The following is a 24779-nucleotide window of genomic DNA, read 5'->3' as shown; positions in this document are numbered from 1 at the left end:
ACACATGATTGAAGGCATGCACATGATGAGGCATATGGGGCCTCGGAACACCTCCTCGGGTTTCTTGTTCTCCTGATACAAATACCTACTTTGAAGCAAACTTTCAATTTCCAGGGCCGGTATTTTAGAGCTCTACATTATCAGTTCCGGTTTGTATGGAGCGATAAACGAACGATTGCATGCATAAGCAGGCATATAGCCAGTCCTGCAAAGCACCAGTTGCTTTCCCTATTATTCGGCAAAAGAGAAAGATGGAATACACATGATTGCATCGAATCAGGCCTGCAAGTAACTAGCTAATGTCTCCATCATACGGCGTAGGCATAGAAATAAATACACGGGATTGAATGCATGCAAATGACTTTAAGGTACCCTAGATTTCAGAACACTTCCTTGCCTATTCTGTTTTCCTAATATCAAGATAAATTTGCGGTTAAAATTCGGTTAAAAATCTATTCCAGATTCTGGTATCAGGAAAACATTACAGACGAGGAGGTGTTTCAAGTCAGAGCCTGGTGATAGGCATACCGACATGCGATGGTATATGAAATCACGTACGTTATAATGTAAAATGTTGCTAACAATGAATATTCGTGAATGAGGCATGTAAGGATATAATCAATAATGATGAAAAAATCGTATATTGATTGTGATCCATGTTTATTGGTAAATCAGGGGTTAGAAATACATGTGAGATTATTAGGAAATTGTAATAACTACTATGGATTGATTCTCCCAGATACATTCGTTCTTCTGTATAATAACAATAAGTCACATACATATCCGTATACCTATATGTATAGTAATTTTATTTAAATTACCACTGAATTATTAATTTGGTTATACTAAAAAAAAAAACAAAAAACAATAAGACAATTATAGTTCAATCCTATGTAATCTCATCACATATTTATACGAATTATTTAGTCCGAAGATATGATGATTGGCTTCGTAGATGCACCGAGGATAGTCTTGTATTCTAGATGAGAGGCAGAACTGCTTCGTGACTTGCCCGTTTGTCTCTTAAAAAAAAAAAAAAAAAAAAATAGAACAGAGGTGAGAACACATGCGGAAAATGAAATGAAACAGCTGAATAAAGTTATTTCGAAGAATATTCCTCGTAGCTAAATTCATCCACTTGACGGATCGGTGTTCTTGAGGTCAAAATGCATTCGAAAATTGCAATTGATTTTGAAAAACCTCACATTTTCGAGTTGTCGCCAATTTGTTGCTCCGAAAAGTAGAAACAATTGAGACATCTCGATAAGTTTAGTCACCACTTGACTCATCCAACGAATTCAAATTTCCGAGCTAAAAATACACCACAAACAAGTCGCATGATCGATAAAAAAAAAAATACTCAATTTTTGTAAACGAAAATCGGCAAAATAACAGAAGCAAAGCCCCAAAGTCCCGAAATTTTCGCGCTTTCTGAAACCGGATATCAAAGACTTTTGGCAACGTTCGAGCGACACAAGATTTATCGCATTTGTGGGGCACATATTCGTGTCCTGCTTACCCGCGGGTGCAATTTTTCATGATCATGTGCTCAAATGTTCGTGTTTAACGATTCGATTCAAATGCGCTGAAGATATTGATACTCATTCAACAGCTGATTCTAATTGTCAGTCGGTCAAAGCGCAACTCTTATAGATTGTTCCGTTGGCTCGTGGTGAATGAGAAGACGAAAAATAAACAAGTGAGACATGTGGAAACGATATCTTGGGCTATTTTGCTAGACGCGTTACTCGCACAAGGATCATTTCAACAAGCTTAGTTTTTATTATAATATACTGCAGCTGATGGCGAAATCCTCCTTCGCAAACGCATTTTCTCACGCCCCTCCCATTCCCTATTTTCATCTTCACTCACAACCGGAAAATACATTTTCGCTGTGCGTTCGCACGATCTACTGAAGGGAGAAAAATGCAATTTTGTAGAGAATCTACATCGACATTCGTTGATCGAACGAAAATAATCCGAATGTCACCGAATCAATATACCCGCATGCCCTCAGCCGTATAGAGGGTTAATTCGCTCAGTCGGTTGCGTCATTTATTCGCCTTTATATTTTTATCTATTTTTTTTTTTTTTTTTTTTTCTTGTTGTTGTCTATCAATTGACCGCTAGAATTACCCAACGAATGTCGTCAGCGGGATAACTCGGACAAGTGATGCGTACAGAGTGGAAGAAACCGAGCAAAAAATTACATCAGGAGCAACGTACCAGAGATGCGGACCCGAAGTTACGTAGCTACGGGGAGGCTTCCTAATTATTTGAGGGTGGTGTACAGCCGAGGTTACAGGGTTCGAAACACTTGAGTTTGCCAATTAAAATCCACAGAGCCAGTCCGCTGTGCTCTATACCCATAATGTCTGCTCTAATGTGCTTCGTCGGAATACCAGAGAGCTGCAGGAAAATGAAAACCAAAGATTCCATGGATGGGAAAAAAAAAACTCCGCAGAATATCAACGATCTTATTTCTCAATGAGGTAAAACAAAAAACGAACGACTGAAAGGGTGGATGGTTCTTCTGAAGAAAAGAGGAGACGTCAAAGCGACTCTCTCAATTTTTTGTAACGAATAAGTTTTTTGCTAGCGTATCTGATTTGCAGTAGAACACTCGATGTCTGTTTTCTGTTTTCCCTCGTTTTTCATTTGATATTCGTTCGATATCGTTATTCAATTGTATTCGCTTACTGAACATTTCGAGTGAGCAGCGTAAAGCCAGAGCGGTATTACTGGGGTGCGAGGATCGCAAAAATTTCATCTATGTAAGAGGAATTCCGAGAGTTATTATCAGCAACTGGTAGCGATTATCTTGGGCAATACAAACTTTATTTCGCAGCCAACGAACCCTTTCCGTTCAACCGTGTGATCTAGGTAACCTCAAGGTAACCTATTCTAAGCCTACGGGACTTGGCTACACAGAGGTACTTCCGTCGGAGGGCCGTAGCGGTCGTTTGCACAAAGTACATCGTTTGGTTAGACGAACGGAAACAGAGGGAATCTTTTTTTATACGCTACGGATACCCCAGGGTTCCTTGATATGCGTAAATAAAATAAAAAGTCAAATACGGGAAAGAAAATTCGAGAGTAAATTTCCGCTCGAAAACTGAAAATAAATAAAAAAAAAAAAAAGAACTTCTTCCAAAGTTTATCGGGATGATTTTTTCATGAACGCAAAAAACAGACTCGTCTGATGTGTAAGTGGAAAAAGAAAATCACGGTCATGATTTATTGATACGGAAAATTTTGACGTAGTCTGTGGACCACTCGAAACACTAAGCCGACATGACGTATGTTACAATTTATTTTAAGCTCGAAGTCGAGATAACTTTGGAAGACATAGAAATGTGGGCCGAACATCGTGATTGAAGTCTTTCCAAAGTAAAGCTATTGAATTACATCTTATATTAGCCAATATAAAAAAAAAAAAAAAAAAAACGAGGAGAAGTTATATTATTTTTGTCGCATTTATGCAATCGTCCGACTTTAAATAATCGGAACAAAAGTATGTACACCATTGGTGGTACTCGTTTCGAGGAACAAGTCGGTGTAATATATGCGTAATTGTTTCGAGAATGATCTGTGACGGTGAAACCGAAATGCAGAAGTTTTTCTAAACTTTACAATCTCGCCGACGATTTGTATTCAGGTCGTGCACTGTTTTGTCCGACATTTGGATCGTCCGCAATTTCTTTGCAAATTTATACTTTTCATCGCGTACGAAATATGAATGTGCACGCGGTGCGATTCCTGAAAAAAGTAATCTCTCAGCTTTTCGCAACCCTAGTTCACCGACTTTCAATTTTCACGAAGCCTACCTGTTGAGCCGGCGGTAATAAAGTGAAATAAACTTATCGAATTTCGAAGCGCTCGTTAGAATTCCGGATCAGAATTTTCTCTGATTTATCACAGGATCGTATCGGAAACTCTGAACACATGTAAGAGGAAAAAAAAAGAATCGAAACTCTAAAGTAAACGGCGCTAATTTTCCGGAAAATTTGTTTAACATTATTTGATAAATTTACTTTTTCATTCATAAAATAATGGCACAGGATACTCGAGTACCACGAGATCGGACGTTACACGTGACGTATATTCGGTTTTCGAAAGAGCGGAAAAGGAACAAAGAGAAACCTACCTACCAGCCGGGTGTACCTTCATTTACATTAATACGGTTTACGGCAAGCAAACACGCGTAACTGTATAACAAATGGAGGTAACTACCCGAGAGCACAGGGGGATTATTTTATTCTTTCGTTTAAGAAATCCAAAAACCGATTTTTCTTCTCTAAAGCAACCGTGGAGAAAAAATTTTCACAATCCATTTTCCACGCGATTGAAATCCCATTTTATCGTCTGCAGTACACCGGTAAAATATTTTTCGTCTCAATGAATTATTCATTACATTGACGTTTTAAAGTCGGCGGAAGTGAAATGAAATGAAAATTGAAAAAAAAAGGGAGACATTCGGAAACGTCATCGCCGAAATAGAATGGTAGAAATTTTTTTTTCGAAACATCAATTTTAATCAACGCTTCATTAAGATCTAAAATTAAACTCGCGAAGACGCACGCTCAAGGAGCTCGTGTGCGACGAAATCTAGCGGAGAATCACAAATGACGTACTACATGAGATTTTGATGGAAAATCAATTTCGGCCAAAGTTTGTCTACCGCTGTATGCTACGGTGTCAGGAATTCGATGAGGCTTCTGTCACGACATCGACGGAGAAGGGAACGTAATTGGAAAGGCTTTCCATCGCACGATCTGGTTTCAAGAATCGATCGATTTTCCTCTTTTTCTCGGTGCGTATCGAGTTTCCCGCTAGCAAAATTAGCTCCGCCTCGAGCATTGCGGTGGCACATCCATCGCCGGAACAATAATTAATAAGAGTTTCGATGGAAACTTTTGACACGCGGATCAATGAACCGGAAAAATACACAGGTGAAAAATAAGAGGAATTCCGACCGCGGAAACCGCGAACCATAAGGATGAATGAAAAACGAAAGGAAAGGAGAGAGAGAGAGAGAGAAGAATACAAGTTTTTATCGCGAGATGTTCGATGGACAATGTCCGCCGGGATGTGTACCGATAAATTATTTCCTCGGCTTCGATGTTATCCTGAAAGTTTGGCGGCCGCGCAGAATGCGGTGGATGCCCCGCGTCGCGTCGCGATGCGAGAACACGAACGTCGTCCCGTGTGTTCCCACTTCACGTCGTCGCCGTGCGTTTTACCTCGGTTGCCCCGATGCCTTCGCCACGGCGCTTTTCCCGCCGTCGCAGTTGTCCTATTCACGCCGCGAGTTACGGAGCGTGCACACGATATTTGAACGTCGAAAACTCGACCGGCGTCCCATCGTTCGAATTATCGTATCGTGGAGCGCGGAGATGTAACGAGAGTCGTGAAAAAACATTCGACGAATGCAACGAAAATTTGGATCACGAGTAACCGTTTCCTAAATTTCTTTTTGGTTTTTTTCAATCTCCTTATTTTCCGACGCTCCGTTCGTTCGTACGACGATGACGAATTTGTTTTCGCGCGGCGGAAATGTGAGGTGCATTTTTCGGGGACTTTTCGGACCCTGCAATCGCAGGATCTCGCCTGCTCGCCGTGCGGTGTACTGATTGAAAATGTGTCGAAAATAATCGAAGATTGCAATGAATCAGTAACAAAGTGAATCAGATCGACGGATCATGGAAGTGTCTACGAAAAATGTGGCCCTCGTCAATTCGACGGAGGGTTTGTCGGCCCAAAATTACGAGCTACTGTCCAACGGTTCGGAGGAAGATTTCGCTCTGAATATATTCGGACCGGTTCGCGACGCCTTGTACGTGGTGGTGCCGATCACCGTGATTTACGCGTCGATATTCCTTACCGGGATAATCGGGAACGTGAGCACGTGCATAGTAATAGCGAGGAACAAATCGATGCACACGGCCACCAATTACTATCTATTCAGTCTGGCGATATCGGATCTTTTGCTACTGGTTTCCGGTCTGCCCCCGGAAATTTATCTCGTCTGGTCCAAGTACCCTTATATTTTCGGCGAGAGTTTCTGCGTGCTCAGAGGATTGGCCGCGGAAACATCGACGAACGCCACGGTTCTCACCATCACAGCCTTCACCATTGAAAGATACGTCGCTATATGTCATCCGTTTTTATCCCACACAATGTCGAAGCTCTCCAGAGCCATAAAGCTGATCCTGATTATTTGGCTGGTCGCTCTCTCGTTCGCGATACCGCAAGCCCTTCAATTCGGAATCGTCAAACACCGGATCGAGACGACCGAGATAATGTTGTGCACCCTTAAAACGGTAATCGTTCAACACTCCTTCGAGCTATCGACTTTCCTATTTTTTCTCGTACCAATGACTCTGATAACCGTACTCTACGCCCTCATCGGATTGAAGCTGAGAAAGTCAAACATGATGAAAAGGGACTCCGGAACTTCCTGTAGCAGGAGTCGCAAAAATACACCATTCGTTAGAAAGGACAGAAACTGCCGACATCATACCGGAAGATCCTCCCGTAGGGTACTCAAAATGCTGGGTAAGAATTCAAAGGCGAACATGTCCTCCGAGGTTGATCTTTGTGTTCCATGAAATCCGACTCCATTTTTTATTCGCCTAGTGACCTGCGGCGTTCAAAATTCGAGAAATTTCGCCAAGATCGACGAACCTGCCGAAACGTTCATCTGTTGTTTCTCGTCCTGTGAACTTTGTTGGCAACATCTAGTTATTTTCGTATATTTTTTTGTAAACGTTTTTTTCCACTCGCGAACTAAGTCGCGATTTGATTACCTGCCTCGCAGAGCGTCGCATCCGTTCCGTTCGTCGTTATCAGTTTTTGTATAATGTTTCCGAGATTCTTTTATTTCTTCTTGTTATTCATTTTCTACGTATGCCTTTTCTTTCATCCCAATTACTAGACGTGGCGGGTATCACATTTGAAAGAAGTTATCCCAACGCGAGAATTCCGTTTACGGTATCCGATTGATACGCAGGGTGGTGAATGGAAAGTAAGGAAAACGAAAATGTCACCCGAATCACGAAAATAACCAACGCACTGCAGACGTTGCAGCCTGAAAATTCAAACGGGCACGTGATTATAGTAAAAAAAAAAAACAGATATCGCAATTAAAATCTTTGCCGCGATCAGATATACTTTCCGCTACAAGTTGATTCGGATCGAAAGTAGGTATGTGCAGCGCACCGACTCATTATGGTTGTAACTGGTCGAAGTCTATTTTCAAAAAAAGCAATAATTTAGTTTTGCCAGCTCAGAAACAAGTTTTCTACACAGTTTTGCTATGAGCGCAACACACGCTTACTACAGCAGACCACGTGGAGGTCCGGCCGGCACCCGGCCTCGAGCTATCGTGCAATTATCGAAAAGGCAGTCCGCCGCGATGATATACACCTGCAAAATAAAAGCAAAAGTTAGAGAAAAAAAAAATACGAAATATGTGAAAATAACATCTGCGGGGCGATTCAAAATTATTGAATAGATCGATTCGTCTTACATTCCCTGGATTCCCCGACGTAACGGAAAAATATAATATACCCATTTTGCGATAGGCTCGAATAGCCAAGGAAATATAACGCGCTCTGCAGAGGTCGATTGAGACGTGGATGCGTGAAAAACGAGAGATAAATTATCCCTCGCGGTTCGGTTGGTTCGATGCATGAACCGTTATATACCGTACCGTAATGCGAGTTTCAAATGCGTCTGTTAGAATTGGACAGCTGCTGTGTACGGGCTTACGTCAAACGAAATGCATCAAAGAGTTTAGCCGAGGTGTTTTCGGTATATGCTAATACCTACTCCGGTAATTTATTTAGATCACGAAACGATGATAAACATTTTTTAAAGGTAAATGCTCAACTCGCGTAGTTTGACCGTAGTCTTTATCGTGCCATCAATCTTATTCTATATTATATGAGACCGTAAGCCCGATCCCCCCCCTCCTCCCGCCGCTGCGATCGCAAGCTTTCGCAAGTCGACTGAAAATTTTTTATTTAAATTCCACCCACCGAAATATGCTTCTGCGTCGATATGAAAGAACCCTTTCGTTGTGCGTTCTGCTTCATTTTTATAAAAAGGTTTACCCTGAACAGAGGGGCGCGGGGGAGGGGGAGGTCTCATTACGAAGAAAAATATATAATCATTGCGCGCCTACATATCTGGCGATGGTTTTACATTTTTTGTGTAAAAAGTTCGGACATCATTCCGTTCGCGATTTCAATGTTGGGTGATACGACGAAGACGAAAATTTTTTGAAGCTTTTTTCTCACTTTTCTTTTCATTTTTGATTCGATGCCCACGTGTACCGAAGGTCACCGATGTGCTTTTGTATCGGCCGTATCTTTGTTTCATCTTTTTAAGTCTTAGCAAAGATCCCTCTTTTTTTTTTTATCCCTTCAAAACGAATTAGTTCTGCCTCTCGGAACTGATATTATTTATTCCTACCCCGCAAGTGTTCGGTTCCAAGAAGTGGCCGGTTCCGCTCTCAAAAAATTCATGTAACTCGCTCCTTCAATTCGGAAATATGAGGGACGGGAATCTCCTTGTATCGGTCAGCCCTTATTTCATTAAGTCCCTTCTAATCAATGTTCACGTACACCAAAATATCGCTTGACTATAAAATCAAACGAGTTTTTGTAAGCCGAAAAATTAACTCATATCGATCACTCGAAACAGGTAGATATATACGTATATGCCCTCTAGATTTGCCGGCGAAAAGTGGGAAAGAAAAATCCCTAGCAATAAACGAGTCCTTTTCGCGTAACTCACGTGATATCTACGTATATATGTATATATATATATATATATATATATATATATAGGTGTACGATAAAAAGCGTATAACGTTAGAAATGATGGATCATTCGTATTTGTATTTGATCGATGTGTTTCAGTTGAAGGGAATTTCGTTCTGCAGTCGAAGAAATAAAAGCAGATTCACTTTCTTACGTTCTGGAGAGAAAATTTATCTCAAAGAGCGCATTGACATCTATGCTTATGTAATCGCAGCTGACGATCTATGTAGTTGTATATAATATAGTATATGAAACGTAACACATAATGAAAGAGGACCTGTCAAGAATCAACTCTGACCTTTACGAGGTATACGTACAGCTACCACCTTATGTAATCGTGTAAACGTGTTCGAGTACTCGAAGAAAGAGCCTATCAGTCCCAATGTTACAATAATAGGTGTACCACCGTACGTGTCATACATACATACATATATACTATATGTACATACCGGGAGAACCCGGGCGAGATCGAATCGCCAACGACGAAACGAACGAATGACCGAACCTGAAAAAGTAATGTGTCATATATGAGCGACGTTAATTACCCCGTGGGATCGGAGATAACGACGATGAAAATTTTGAATGAGCGACAAACTCGTGTGCCAGGGGAGCTACCGTTGAATTTCGGGTTTTCAGGGCTCAAGGCGGCGTCGCAGCGATTGATATACATATGTATATATACGCGTTATACATTTCCCTCGGTAATAATTCAGGTCTATTTTAGCGGGTGTTCGAATCAACGGTGAAAACATCGAAAATTAATTACATCAATTAACGATCGCGGTTTTCATCGCTGATGTAAAGAAGAATGATCCGAAATCGGCGATACGGAAAACAAAATAAATTTCCCGGAATTAAATGAAACTATGATAACATTCGCAGTCGTGTTATACCTCATTATAATCGAACGATGCGTAAAATATGACATCAATATATATATAATACATCGCCTCATAATTGTTTGTGCATTTCGGAAAATTTTGACTCACGACACGATTTTCATAATTATGTATCTACCCACCTCAGTATTTCCCGTAATCTCGCTCGCAACCGCGATTTCGAATAAGTTTATACGCTGCGAATATGAGTACATTAATTCGTTTCCACTACGATGATCGGATTAATACGTTACAGGTGTACCTGCTCGCGTGTGTCCTCGGTATATCGACAGCACCGAGATTTTTGCTCAAGTGAAGCAATTAGCGGTAAACGGTTTTTTTTTTTTTTTTTTTTTCTTTCGTCTACCGTCGTTTGGTTTGGATATAATCGGTGGTAGGCTCTCATGGGCGACCGGTTTCTCTCTTCGTTTCAAATATTATCACATTCGGACGAATACGTACACGCGATACGGTCGAATCACTTATCGTTTGCGGTATCGCAGATATGAATCGTTCGTTATTATTTGGCACGACGGTCCATTTCGCACGCATTCTACACGTAATTATGGAAACCAAGGTCGAATGCATCGGCGATCAATTTTTCTCCGCGGTTAATTAAAACTGTTGCAACAGCACAAGACGGTTTCGCGTATCGCTAATAAGTCAGAGTTAACATGTTAAATCACCTTTTTTTTCTCCGATAAATCTCTTCAGCCCTCTTTTGATTCATTCAATTTATTTTCACAAACCGTCTATTGCGTTGTACGAAACGGAAACTGAGAGAGATGGATGGGTAGATAAACAGAGAGAGAGAGAGGTGAAAAAAAAAGGAAAATTATGGCGGAAAATTGCAATATAAAATTTACATTAAATTATACCAGCGTATAGTCAACTGGGAGCCTAGCTTCTGCTGCAGGTGCATCTGGTAATATTTATCAAATTATACAGCTCGTTAATTATACTTTTTTTTTCCTTCATCTTCGAGGTGTACAGGCAATATGGTCTCTTTAAAGAAAAACGCGCCGCGGTGTGTAATCTCTTTTCCTTCTTTTCTCTCATTACTGAAGTTTCAACGACCCCATAACAATACCAGTATAAATAAAGGCGTAGTGCACAAACTCGAGATGAAAGCGCTCGAGCTTCGAAGATTATTTTCCCGTGACGAATTAACCTTCGTAGTGGCGGGATTTGAAATGTGAAATTTCGGTTGAAAAGTAGTAGGGAAAGCTGTATATCGACCCGGAACGCTACAGAATTTTTAATTTGCGCAAACTTTTTTCGCCATCTGTCATTTTGGGGTGAATACGTTTTCTGATATAATTGAATTGAATACGTGAGCTTGGGGGTAACCGAAAATTTTTGCCGGTCCTTCAAAGGTGAATCTAATGTACGCGTAATTATAAACGCGGTGATTCAGTGCTGATCGCGTTCGCAGATATATGTATACGTAATTCCGTCGTGCACGTGGGAAAATATATCGCGTGCTGAATGTAGATGCGAGATAAATAGCGATTCGATTTTCTATCCTTTTTCTTCATTCGACGTACATCATCTAATAAGAATCAAACTCCGAATCGTAAGATCATGATTTCAGGTGGGATGGTTGAAATTTCACATGGCATACGATTCGAGGTTGCAATTAAACGTAGCTCTATTGAATTACCAACGATGACTCTCGAAGTTGAAAAGTTTATTAAAGATTCATACGTGAATTTTGCATTGTCTTTTATGCCGTATAATTTGACGAGGTCACGTGTAACGATGAACTTTTAAAAAAATATACCTAAACGTGATCGAAAATATATACGTATACGTATGGGTTCAAAATACAACTTTGAAATTTCGTAAATTGTATTAAAATATTTCGCGGAACGATAAACGCTCACGATTTTTCTCCCTTCTCATTTGTTTTTTTTTTTTTTTTTTTTTATTTCATTCAACGCGACAATCATGAATCAAAAATCGACGATCAAATTCGACCGAACGTAATCGAAATAAATTCAACCGTTATCACACTCATACGCTCGGTTTCCGAGGAATTACTATTCAATTTATATCTTTATCAATGACGATCGATTATTATTATACACCCGTATACATATATCGCCCGAATGAATATGTACGTGTATCACTGCACGTGGCATTCCTAATGTGATTTTCACTCCTTTTTTTTTTTCTTCTCCTCTCATTTCCTCCCATCGCACGAAAGACGGTGTATCGAATTCGGCGATTACGTTTGCAGAGTTACCTACAAATTACGTCAGTACAATCGTCGTCGGCAGCTCTTTGGAGACAGTTGTCACAAGTTTCTCGAGTTATCGAGCTTGTCGAAAGTTTGCTCCATTGCAGATTTGGATAGAAAGCAATTGAATTTCGTCACTCTGCCTGAAATTCGATATACATATATGTACATATATGTCTCTTCATTCCAACGTATTATACGTACGAAACATATTCACGCGACGATACATGCACGCTACCGTGTGCGCAAAGTATGCGAATAATTACATCTGGACCAAACCAGCCGACGCGATGAAGATGTAGAAATCCGAGTCAGACCCGGACTCTGAATTCTACCCACCTGGACGTCAGCTTTCGATAACAGGTGGCCGCTTTTAGAATGGAGTATATATATATTGTTATACCTGTATGTCGACGGATTTCCGATGTCCATATAATCTTCCCGGCGCCCGCCGTAAACGGGTGTACATCACGTTGAACTTTCACGGATCAATTGTACCGATTTAATTTCATTCATTCGGAAACTCGTTCACGAACGATATACGTATAATACATCGGTGAATTAAGTCGCTCGAAAGCGCGGAGTCGGGCGAGTCGTCGTGTATCGCGAGAACTTGATCCCGAAAAAAATTCCCACCCGACTCTCGGAGCAGCCGACGCAAGGGGATTCCAAAAGATCGACGTAATTTCGTAATATTCTGTACGGCTAATCGACCGCGACACGAATGAAAAGAAAGTAGAAGAAAAAGTTTATAATACGGAAGGTCGAGACCCGCATTCCATGTGGAATTTTCATCAGGATTTTTTTGCTCCCCGCGCTTATTCCAACACTTTCACGTTTTTCTGTATCTTAGATTATTGAAAATAACACTCCACAACTTTCTTTATACCTCTTGGGGTAAAGGGGACGAAAAATTTTTCGCCAAACTTCTTTTTTGCAGACTCCCTTACGCCGGAGCGCGCCGCTTTTTTTTTCTTCTTCTGCTTCTTCTTCTTCTTCTTCTTCTTTATATCTCGATTTTTGTTCGTAATTTTTTTTTCACCCGGCACTCAGAACTTGCGGGATATGATCCTATGGCAGATGGTTCTCTGTGCAGCGCGTATAATATCGCACTTCAAATGGTATTGTACATCGGAATTACAAATTTTCACGACATTATACGATGTTGTTCTCCGAGCGATGTGCAGCCGTCGATACCGTGATTTTGCATTATATCGATAATTAATCGTATACAATGCGCGGTCTGTGGATATACGTACGTTGAATATACCGTGTGCCGGAGATCTGGGATTTTTACAGCGACCTTTGGCAAGGCTACAGACGTCGTTTATACTATCAGATTCCAGAGACTGTAATTGTAGTTCACTGAGCCATGCACACATCGAGGTGTTCTATCAGAATTCATCCGTTCGCTCAGGCACACCGAGAACGTTGAAATGTAATTGTCACGCATAGTAGTGGGCGTATAGCTACGTATACAGTTATATGCACGTACCGTAGCGAGTTGATGTGCTGTGCAGGCTGTGCACAAGGATTTATATCGTTCGATGGCCGTTTATCCCGCATCGAATGTAACGCTGCACTGACGTGGGCGCAAATGAGCGATTTCTATTCGCGGCCATCGAATCGAATTTGTCCCAAATTTATTATAACAAATTTTCCGCTCTTCTCTTCTCCCTTTATTTCATCCAATGAAACTGAAACTGATAACGGATCTTCGTGTACACTCGATAAAATGAAAACGAAAAATTCTTTTCGATCTTTTTAAACGACTCGTTCGACAGTCCGCGTGATGTAATTGATTTTCAAAACTCTGGCAACTTTCGAAACCAGAGAATTTTTAATTCAAGCGATAATTTGTAGAGGACGGGGGGAGGGTCGTATATAGGAACGTGTGATTTTTTTCTTTCTCCAATTTTCTCATTTCTAAAGCCACCGGATTTTCAAAATTAATTAGATCGGTGGTGGTGTTGGAAAAACAATGTCGCGTTCATTCGAATCGGGATAAAATTAATCGACGAACAATTTTAATAGAATCCGGTGGCGGAGGGAGAGGGGGGGGGGGGGGGGAAAGCCCGGAGGGTGGTCGAATCGAACTCGATCACCCCATGTATGTACAGGCGAGTTGCAAACAAAATTTCAACCTAGGCATGAGACGTACGCACGTGGGTTTCATCGTCAGCATCAGGAACACCTCGTCAAATTACACCCACGTATATTAATGGGGGAGGGTAGAAACCCGGTACATGTTTATTCGTCATAACGGACTCACCGTTTCGCTGTTATATTATAGTTGATTTTATTGTTGGTTGGAAAAATTTTTCGTACATCTTCGGTTTTCCCACGAGAACAAAAACGTTGGTAACACGATCGAATTGTCTGTCTATTTTATTTATTCTCAAGTTTTTTCTGCCTCAATATTTCGTTTTTTTTTTTTTTTTTTCTTCTGCTCATCTCCCCAATACTGCGATAACCTCAATTTTGCCACGCTGAAGATTTAAAATTATAGTTATATGTTATTAATATAATTCTGATGATTAAATTCCGACGAGTCATAAGGAGTCGAACATCAAATGAGGGGAATTCCTTATGCCGTTTCTTGTTGTTTACTTTGCCTAGAAAAAGAAATAGACAAAAAAGACAAAATATTAAAAAACAGTTTTTATAACTGGTATACCTTCGCAAACAACATTGATGATTGATATTCTGAACCGATTATTCAACACTCGGAACATAAATCAACGAGAATATCGTTTGTGACAAAAAAAACTTTTCGGACAATTGTTTCTCGAGTTTACATCCTATGCGGATATACCGTACTTACAACATTATACCTCTACACATATTTTGAAAAACTTTGAAAACTGAAATAAATCTTGTTCTGCGAATAATACATTTTCACGAACCGCGCACGGAATTCCCTTTTTGATTAATTTTATTTTGGACCTTTTTTTCATTTTTTGATTCGTTTTTTTCCCAATCTATCAACTATTTCGACGCCCAACAGATAGAAATGAAATAAATTTTAATTGATGAAAAACGATTGTAAATTGAGAACAGAAGAGAAATTAATCACCGGAACTATACGTATACATGGCAACTAAAAATTAATCCATCCTTTGTTTTTTGCTCGCATACATTCGACGAGTTTCTATTTCCTTGTTTTTTTTTTTTTTTTTTTGTTTTACAATCAATAAACAAATTCCGCAGTGATAAAATAGAGAAAAAAGAAAGTTGTTTTCAGTTAAAAATACTGTATGAAATTATACACCCAGTGTATCAACGACCGACGATGACTCATTATAGGTACGTTGATTTTTCTCGAGGCAAAACCCGCGCTTGACTTTTGTCAGCGAATTAATGATAATCAAAAATTATTTGATTACCATTGCGATTAATCAAGGGGAAGATCTTAATTTCTCAACATAATTCGGGTACGGTCTTACCGCGGTTTGACCAGGATGTGATGTTATTATACACGGGTTTTTGAATAATCTAGGGAATAATTTTTCTGAAATATTTTGCTAACAACACGTATATATTCGCGTAAGCTACGGAATATCAGCTCTTTGGGGAATTGATGAAATAAATTTTTAATGAACCTTCAAGCGGATATAATTCCTCATCTTCATTTGTCAGGTGTCGTATTCCCTCAGATCATATATCTGTGCTGAGATATTGTCGTGAATATCGCTTAATATTCTATGTAGGTACATGAATATACATAAAACACGTCTCGCGAAATCACATTGAATTATGCTTGAAATCATCGGAGGAATCACGATTCGAATCAACCAGATCCTATTCGGAGTAGCAACATCTGCTGCGTTTCCAATTATCGAGATTTTAATTTTTAACAAGAAGGCATCGTTGCAGTTCCTGCGGCCGGTCGAGGTTCGGAATATTATTGATTAATGAGTGGAATGAAGAAAAGAATTGATCGTTTCGTTAAGCGGAAAAATGCAGGGAACGCACAAGTTTCTCCTTAATATACGCAAAATATTTTTATATGTGTTTATAATATACCTTATATCCTATACATAATATATGCAGAATACGTTTGAATGAATCGTGGAAATGAAACAATAAATCATTCGTCGACCTGTTACCCTTTTGCCAACAACTGTCTCTCACACTTCGTTTATATTGTAATACATTCCTGCGGGCTGCATGTTTTCTTTGTACATCGTGAAAAATGATCGCGATCAAATTTCACGAACGTTTTTGCGAAATACCCGTATTCACGATAAAGGTCGTTATTCCTGGTTAATCAAGTTTGCAAGACACTTTATCACACCGTACGCTTGTCAATCATTCTTTAAAGAATTCGAAACTCCTTCCTAACGAATGAATCGACCGCGCAAGATAAGAGAAAAAAGAAAAAAGAAAAAAATCAGAAAAAAATCACGTCAAAAGAAGAGAGAAAAAAAAGTTGGGAATTTTCGAAAACCGTATGAATATATTGATGTTGCGAATTGAAAAAAAAAAAAAAAAAAACTTATTACGTCCAGTATCATTGAGATTAGGTATTCGCATATACCTATATAACTACATGCATATATGTATAGCAAATCGAATCGTCGAAAATTTTGAACCTTCGTAAAAGAAGGAGCTGTCGCCATTTGTCATATTTATAATTAACGAGCCTGTGGCGTCGGTGAGAATTTTTATTTGTTGTTTTTTTTCTTCGAAGAGTTTTTGTTGCATTCGTCGATGATTTTTTTTGTTTTTTTTCTCAAAAACAACCCAGCATCGCCCGTTAACGAAATCGTGCTATCGACTCGTTCCACTTGTCGATGAACTTTTCGGCCCAAGGAAACACGCGCGCCAACAATTATTTATATGCGGGTCGCCACGGTTGAATCGCGCTCCCGAATCGTCTGAATGCGATCGAACGAAATTATCCTTACGAAAAATTTGAATGTAATCACAAATTCGGTACACATTTTATTCAACGCCCGTACGAAGTTTTCAATGAATTAATCGAACGAGAAGTCGATACCTGCATACCATCCGCGTTACTTGAAAACGCTGATCGGTATCGCGCCTCACAATTATGAGCTCAAGTTAACGATGATCAAACCTGACAAATATGATGATATTCGCATAATAGTCGGCGATGTGTGTAAATCTACGTGTATGCAACAACTCTTGTAGAGACGCACAGCTCCGTCATTTATCTTGTACGCTTTTTATTCAAATTATTTTCCGTCGTTTTTTTTCTTTTTTTTTTTTTTTTTTTTTTTTTTTTTTATTTGTATTTTTCATGTCACTTTTTCAACTTCCGCTAACTCACCGTGTCGAATGGAAAGGTACGCGTCGGGAACTCCGCTACGCTGTTTTGTTACACAATCGCGTCAACAAGGGCGACCGTTTTATGCCAATTATGATGTTCATCGAAGCGCGTAAAAAGCACCTCAATTTTCTCATTCGTATGTTCCGTACTCGTATGTACTGATTAGTCCTGCGATATTCGAAAAGATTCTGCTGCGCAAAGTTAGGCGACGCAACGACGTGTAGAATACTTGTCAAAAGATTTATTTACAGTTACCATTTTTTTAAAAAATAACGGAATGATCGGAGAAAGAAAAAAAATTCAAGGTGATACCCGAATGTGGGTATTACGAGGTATTCAGAATTTTTGGTACCGTATAATGAATTACCTGTATGTCTTGCGAAAAGGCTAAACACCAACGCTACACTTGTACATACGTACGATCGGAAGGTGTAACCACCTGTGCAAAGTATTGAAGATCTGGACTTCGTTCATTGACATTTGTTGACATTGTATCGTCGGAATTCAGGTGCCGAAATGGAAGGCGACGCTGCGATCGCAATCTAAGTAGAACAATTTAGTGTGACGAAATGACAGATAAATGAGGTTCTTTCTCAAGGTAATCGTCAGCCCCTTGGAGTGTTTTAAGAATATCCCATGTAAAGGTCTTCGGAATTTCCGATGAATTTAAAATTCAAAGATGGCGTTCTCTCGATCCTCGTGATTTCATATCCGCTGGGGACGCATCGTAAGCGATACAAAAACTAAAAACTAAAGAAAAGACTCGTGCGCCTTCAGCGACGTAACATGCCTCTAAACAAATCGATGGTATACGGTAGCTACATAATGAATTGTATAGGTATACATACTGCGGAGATCGATGCATATTTATGAGATCGAATTATAAGTCCATTAGCAGCCCCGCGCGGTTGTTGCTGCTCATTTTTATGGTGCTTTCATAATTATTCTTCGTTAGGACGGTATCGAGCAATCTCCGACACCCGATTTTATAATCACAGTATATTCGTGCGTAAGTTCAACGCGAATTTCATATCAATTATAATCGTTCAATCTTTTTGATGCATTGAAACTTTGATAGATGTCATATATATACAGTATGAGAGGTCAAGTAGGTACAGTTCCTATACAATAAACACGGTAGACACATACATCACGGATGGGCACAGTGGGTATAATACGTAACACTCGACATCAGCCTGGACAATCTCCGTACTAGGCGAGAGACTCCAGACGTATTTTTTTTTATTGCTTCTTTTTTTTTTTTTTTGTTTTTCTTTTTTCTTGCGCCTTGAGCGATACGCGACGGTCGTTTTTCTTTGAACGCGTTGGGTACAGCCCTACCTCCGGATGACCATCAGCTGCCATATCGTAGTTACTTTGTTTATTTGTATTCGTTTTTTTTTTTTTTTCAATGTTTTTCATTTATTTTGATTTTTTTTTTTTTTAATTTTTTATGATCGTTTACCACCTACTCGCAAACCCGTGTACTCGGGCATGGCTGGTGCTTTAAGTTTCTCGTTCATTATTGAAATTTAAAGCTGCGGTGTAACGTATTTGGATGCTCAAGCCCACCAAGTATGTAATATGATGTCGGGAGTGCCTCGGCTAAGTATGAACTGAATAATTGATACGAAGCAGACGAGTAACGTATGCACGTGTGTGTTCGATAATTTTTAATCCACGATACTTAACTTTCGTCAGATCGATATTTCGCAACGACTCTTCATTTTGTTGCATAACAGGTATGTATGTACGTACCTCGTTGCGGTCGTGGCACCTGTGACACTGAAAATTTCGTCATTTTGTTGTTTCCGTCTTTCGCTTTTTTTCTCTATTTTTTTTTTTCTTACATTTTTTTTTTTTTCTCACTCCTCGCTTCCCAAGTTGTTAATGAATGTGAGCCATGCGGTCAAGGAAATCCGGCGAATATTTACCGCGAAGTACATTATCATAAGAAAAAAAAAAAAAAAAAAACCTAAGGAGAATAATATTCATTCGATTGAAAAATATAATTGCACGGTGTCAAATACATCGGGGATAAACCGCTGAGTACACGTTATCAAACCACGATACGAACGACGTCGTATTCGAGCGAACCTTTGATAAATCCACATCCTACCGCGCGATAATTTGATTTTTGTTCTCTTCGTTTTTTGTAATCACAAGTTTATTATGTTGCAGTTGCCGTTGTGGTGGCGTTCTTCATTTGCTGGGCGCCGTTTCACGTGCAGAGATTGATCGCTATCTGGGGTACGAGTACCGTCGATCACGTCAGTTCGAACAGTCCTTGGATGGAATTTCTCTACCTACTTTTCACCTACGTATCCGGTGTCCTTTACTACGTTTCCACGACGATTAATCCAATTTTGTACAACATAATGTCGAACAAATTTCGCGAAGCGTTCATGGTGAGTCCCGAACAAGTGAAACAAAATTCGTTTCGATGTTCCACCTTACTTACACACGATTACTCTCAGACATATCTGTTATTGTTTATGGAATGTGGAATAACATTGCACACGTTAGAAAGAAAAAATATGTTCCATATTTTTTTAGGGCTTGAATCACTGCAGGTCCTTCTCCTAGTTTGTTCCCGACTATACGGGTAGAAAAAATGAATGAAAAAAATAGAGAAACCAAAAAATGAAAGAAAGAAAAAAACGAATCGAGGAGAATTAGTTACACGTACCTTTCTATTCTCTGGATCCAGAAATACACAAACGAAGCAATGACCGCAAGGGTGCAGGTTGACCTTCGAAGACACAAAATTACCTCATGACTAAAATACCGAAACGATCGATCTTTGGTGAGATCTGAGAAACAAAAAAAGAGAAAAAATTAATGACGAAGTGAGTTTGTGTTCTTTTTTTTTTGATTTTTTTTTTAAATCGTTTGCTTTTGCCAAAGCAGAAATAACACGAATCGAATGAAAGAAAAGAAAAAGCTTATCATGCATGCGTTCCAGATATACCGTAAACTTTTTGTATGTATATAGAATAGGAATTACTCCGCATGCGAATATAATGAATAATGTAGAATTTATTTCGCTAAACTTATATTATATTGGTCAAGTAATAAATCTAACGAAAAAAGAAAAGCGCTGAATCGAAACGCCGATATTCATTACGAAGTTTTAGTTCGCCAGGGCGTAACTTTTTTGTTTTTTGTTTTTCTTTCTTATTTTCTGCTTTTAATTTCGCAACGATCGAAGCCTATAGAAAATTTTTTTGCCCTCGTCCCGCTCGCACGCGCTTTCATCGGTTGTGCGAGAGAAAAAATAGGAGAATTAAATTAATGTTCCGTACTCGTTAACGAGATCCGTCGATGGTTGTTATTTTTACAGATATCTTATTCGCGACAAACTCCCCCCCCCCCGTTGATCACCTGAAAGTTTGACCCAGTTTTTTTCTTTCCCATAACGTCTCTGCGAGTGTCTTCATTTTTTACGCCGTACTTGAATATGATTCGATGACAGGTAGTTACGAACTACCCTACAGGGGACGACCGTATATCGTATATCGACGTTATATATATATATAAATACGTATACGCTCTGTGATGTTATTAGGCATGCAAAAGATACCGCAGCTATATTACCCAGTGTCAATAATTTTTTGCGACTGAAATAATTAGAAATTGCCCGCTATATAGATTAGCGCTATATACGGATACGTATAATACCTGAAAAGTTTGCTCGTGAAAATGTCCATCTATTCATCGAATTTCACCCCTCCGTGGCAATAAAGAAGCACGAGGTTCTTGTAAGAGAAAAAAAAAAAAAAGAAATTTTTTTTTTTCAACACCCGACCGTAAATAACATCGACTCGTTGTTTATTGAACCCGCCGGCGTTGAGATAAACAATAACGATACGGGGGAAATCGAGACGCTGATTTTTAATGATCTCCTTTCCCCCGTCCCACGCGAAACGTGAAAAGAAATGTAGAACTTTTGATCGCGTCGTTGTTCTAACAATAAGCGTAAATTCGTGCGATTCAAATGTCGTGTACCACTTCGAAGTTTCGCATAGATTCGTTCGATCAGCGCGGTTTTGAAGAAGAAAAAAATTTGAATACCGATAACAATTGTAATTCGTTATATTTTTAGAGCGTAATAGAATCCGGGATTTATCGTGCGGCTCGCAGTTCGTTACAAAAATAGAATTACAATCCAGTCAACCTGAGTCAAAGTAATTCGGAAGATAATCGATTAATTCATTCGAGCAGAAGTTTACGGGCAACGCGTATACTATCCGAGTTTACACAACCGAATAAGATTATACTCTTTGCCGGTATAGACTATAGCGTACCAAACGATCGCGTTCCGCTTTACTTAGGGTGTAACCGATAATCCGTTCTCACTCGAAAGGATCTTACTTAAAACTGTTTTCTAACTTTGATAAGACGAATTCCGATCGCGGTGCGCACATCAATTTTTCGAGGGGCCAATTTTTCCGCGACCCAAGACACTCTCTCTCTCTCTCTCCACGATTATCGTCGGCGGTCGAAAAATCTTCCGATTAATACAAATGCAGGTATTTTTTTTCAGGAGACATTGGGACGCTGTTGCAGGATCGGGGCTTTCAAAGGGCGTCGCGGACAACGTCGTTCATACTCAACCCTGTCACGTTCGCAACAGCGAGCCAATGGGATCTTCGCATGTAGAAATGGTGGAATGGGAGGTCATCAGGAGAGCACAGATTGTTCGGGAAATTCACAATCGATCAGAGAGGACAGTGTGCAGCAAAGCGTCTCGGGAGGCGGTTGCGGCAGGATCGGCGGCAGCCCGATCGAAGAGGGAGGCGGAGGAATCGTGTCGAAAAATCCATCTAACGAGTCATCGCATCAGCGGGTGACGTCGTACGGTGGTAAACGATCATCGTCGCGTCGTACTTTGAGTACGGAAATCGGCAGCAGTACGGACATGAAATATTCGGAAACCTGCAGCAGCAACAGATCCGTTCACGGTTACCACTACCGCGGAGGTCGTTGGTCGACCAACCGGGGAAGTTTCGCGTCTAACAACGGCCACCAAAAACAAAACGACGACGAATTGATCGCCGTTAGATATCCGCGGACGCCGGACAGCCCGGTGAGCCTGGAAGCCGTCAAAGTCAAGGGGACCGCGATAATTTATCGTCCGAACGGCAAGGCGAGGTTCACGAGCAGGTGGTGGAATTTATTGAAGTGGTTGTCCAATAGGAGGAAGCCATTGGCTACTAATCGACGAATGACTTCCTCGCCATCCGGTCCGATCGAGAATATGATAATCGACGTTCAGGTGAATCCCGAGGAATATTCTATGACAGCTTGCGACATCAGCAACACTAGTCTGAGGGACGTTGATCGCAGGGCTATGGACGAGGAGCTTTCGGCTTACATGGAAGAGATACGGAACCGTGAGATTCAGAACGAGATGAGAGTTTCGGAAAACGGTTAGACGAAAATTTGAAGCACAACCTTCCCCCGATAACTGATCGATCCAGGGTGTGGTTTAACGATTTGTTTAGAAATCGCGCTGGGTACAGATCACCGCGCCGTTTTATTTTCGGACGTAAAATAAACTCTCAAATCGTTAAAACGTTCGGATTTATATTTCACCGGACATCGTGAAATTTATTACGACGTAAACGAGAATCTATGATTTGTCTTGAATATATTATTATTATCATTATTATCATTATTATCATTATGGTTACTGTCACTACTTCTACTACTATTTTTATTACTGCTATTATTACTATTACCATTACTGTTAGTATTACTATCACTATTATTATTATTATTGTCACTCGGCCAAACTACTGTTCAAAAATTATTTTCATTTTCAATTGCTCAAAACCCTACGTTACATGTAGGTGCAGTGATAACACATGCGCTATCGCGATTATTACTTTTTCTACTTTAATCGTGGGAAAGAAATGCAAAATTTCATGACATTGATACTGATATTCTTTGCATTTTATACAAAGAGTAATAAGATTATTTTATCGGTGTAAAATTCATGATCGTATCATACGTATGAAAGTTCGGAAGTCAGCCAAAGTGGTCATTTATATTGTCCGCGATAGAAAAACATCGAATGAAATAATATTTACTGAATTTTTAATCACTTCCTCTAGTTGTTTTCAGCAATAGGTAATTATTGACGATTCTAGTTTATTTTTAATTTTTTTTTTTTTTTTTCTCTCTTCGTTGTTTTCACGACGAATACGAGGTTACTTCGACATATGTCCGTGTGGAAAAATCGTGAGCGTAATTTGTAACAAATATACGATATCCTCGAACTAATTGTTTGTATATTATGTAAGATAATTTTATATAACGAGTCGTATGTATAGGAGTTCTGTACACATTGTTGTGAACAATCAAAGCACGCCGATATATATAGCTGCGAAATTGTTCAAATGAATCGACGGTTTATAATGCGTAGTCATCATCTGCCGTACGCGGTATTTAATTAGGATTGCGATAAATTTACAAAAAGTAAAATGAAGAGAAGAAAAACTAAACGAAATATAATCATAAATATATACTATATTCCATCTACATTACCCATTACGTATTAATTTCAAATCGTCAGTGGCTCGTAATATACCCTTGAAAGAATGAATCCGAACAATATTCAATTAAATTACCTATACTCGTACATAGACGACGGACGAAGATATACAAAAATGTTCGCAGTTCGCATGTAGTTTTAGACTGAATTCATCTACACATACCTATGTGAGTAGTTCTACTTTTTAATGTACGCGATTACGCAATGACCAATATGCATATATGCTCGCTGGATGAAATATATAGTTTTACCATTTTTTTTTCTATTGTAATTAAAAATAAAAAAAAAACAAAAAACAAAACAAACTATGGAATAATTGAAGTCCATGATGAGGCAAACTATTCTAGCAAACAACGAACAATTTAGACTTTTAAGTTGGCTATTTAGACGTCTATTAATTTCTGAAGCGAATCAATTAGCGTATATAGGTATACACGAAGTGCATAACGGTAGAATCTGGACGGCTGAAAAGTGACCATATTATAAATTATGTACATACATTCAACTGTAAAATCCAAATAATATATACGCAAAAGATGTAGGAAATTTAAGGAATTCTGTGATATTATGTTACACGTTAATTGTGAAATGATTTGTTTAGAAAAAGTTTCATTACCAAACTAGAAGTAATATACGTGTAAATATATACTATATGTATTATCTATATATGTGTGTGTGTATAATACCTATAAATATAGATCGTGTAATCAACAAATTTCTGTAAACACATGAGTACACACTGTAATTAATATTTAATATTGAACTACTATACATATAGTTATGAATAAAGTACGTTTTATTCTTTTCTCTTTTATATTCGTACGAACAAAAACCCACCGTCATTTGTAGATTCTCACGCGGTTTATTCCGCGTAACGCTTGCGCGGAGTTACGAATTATCGAAATTCTTGAACAAGTTTACGTCGACGAACATAGTAATTTTGAGAAACACGTCACATCTTCCCTTCATCCGTCGT

At 39.3% G+C, this 24779-nt stretch overlaps 1 protein-coding gene and 1 long non-coding RNA gene across 2 annotated transcripts; one reads left to right on the top strand and one right to left on the bottom strand.

Annotated features, from left to right (window-relative positions):
• Window positions 1–1033: 1033 nt before the first annotated feature.
• LOC105693040 (pyrokinin-1 receptor-like) lies at window positions 1034–24608 on the top strand. Its single transcript, XM_012412688.3, has 3 exons — window positions 1034–6558; window positions 19426–19652; window positions 21791–24608. The coding sequence occupies exons 1-3, from the start codon at window positions 5703–5705 to the stop codon at window positions 22679–22681; spliced, it is 1974 nt and encodes a 657-aa protein (XP_012268111.2). The 5' UTR covers window positions 1034–5702; the 3' UTR covers window positions 22682–24608.
• On the bottom strand, window positions 7288–18980 carry LOC125501513. The gene is made up of 3 exons (XR_007279103.1): window positions 17245–18980; window positions 13444–14563; window positions 7288–7428 (listed from the first exon to the last, which is right to left on the bottom strand). It is a non-coding gene; the product is annotated as an uncharacterized LOC125501513 (long non-coding RNA).
• Window positions 24609–24779: the final 171 nt, after the last annotated feature.

Source organism: Athalia rosae, chromosome 6 (assembly GCF_917208135.1).
Source record: "Athalia rosae chromosome 6, iyAthRosa1.1, whole genome shotgun sequence".
Classification (NCBI taxonomy): domain Eukaryota; kingdom Metazoa; phylum Arthropoda; class Insecta; order Hymenoptera; family Athaliidae; genus Athalia; species Athalia rosae.
The sequence above is the reverse complement of the archived record's forward strand: the minus strand, read 5'-3'. Positions and strand labels throughout refer to the sequence as shown.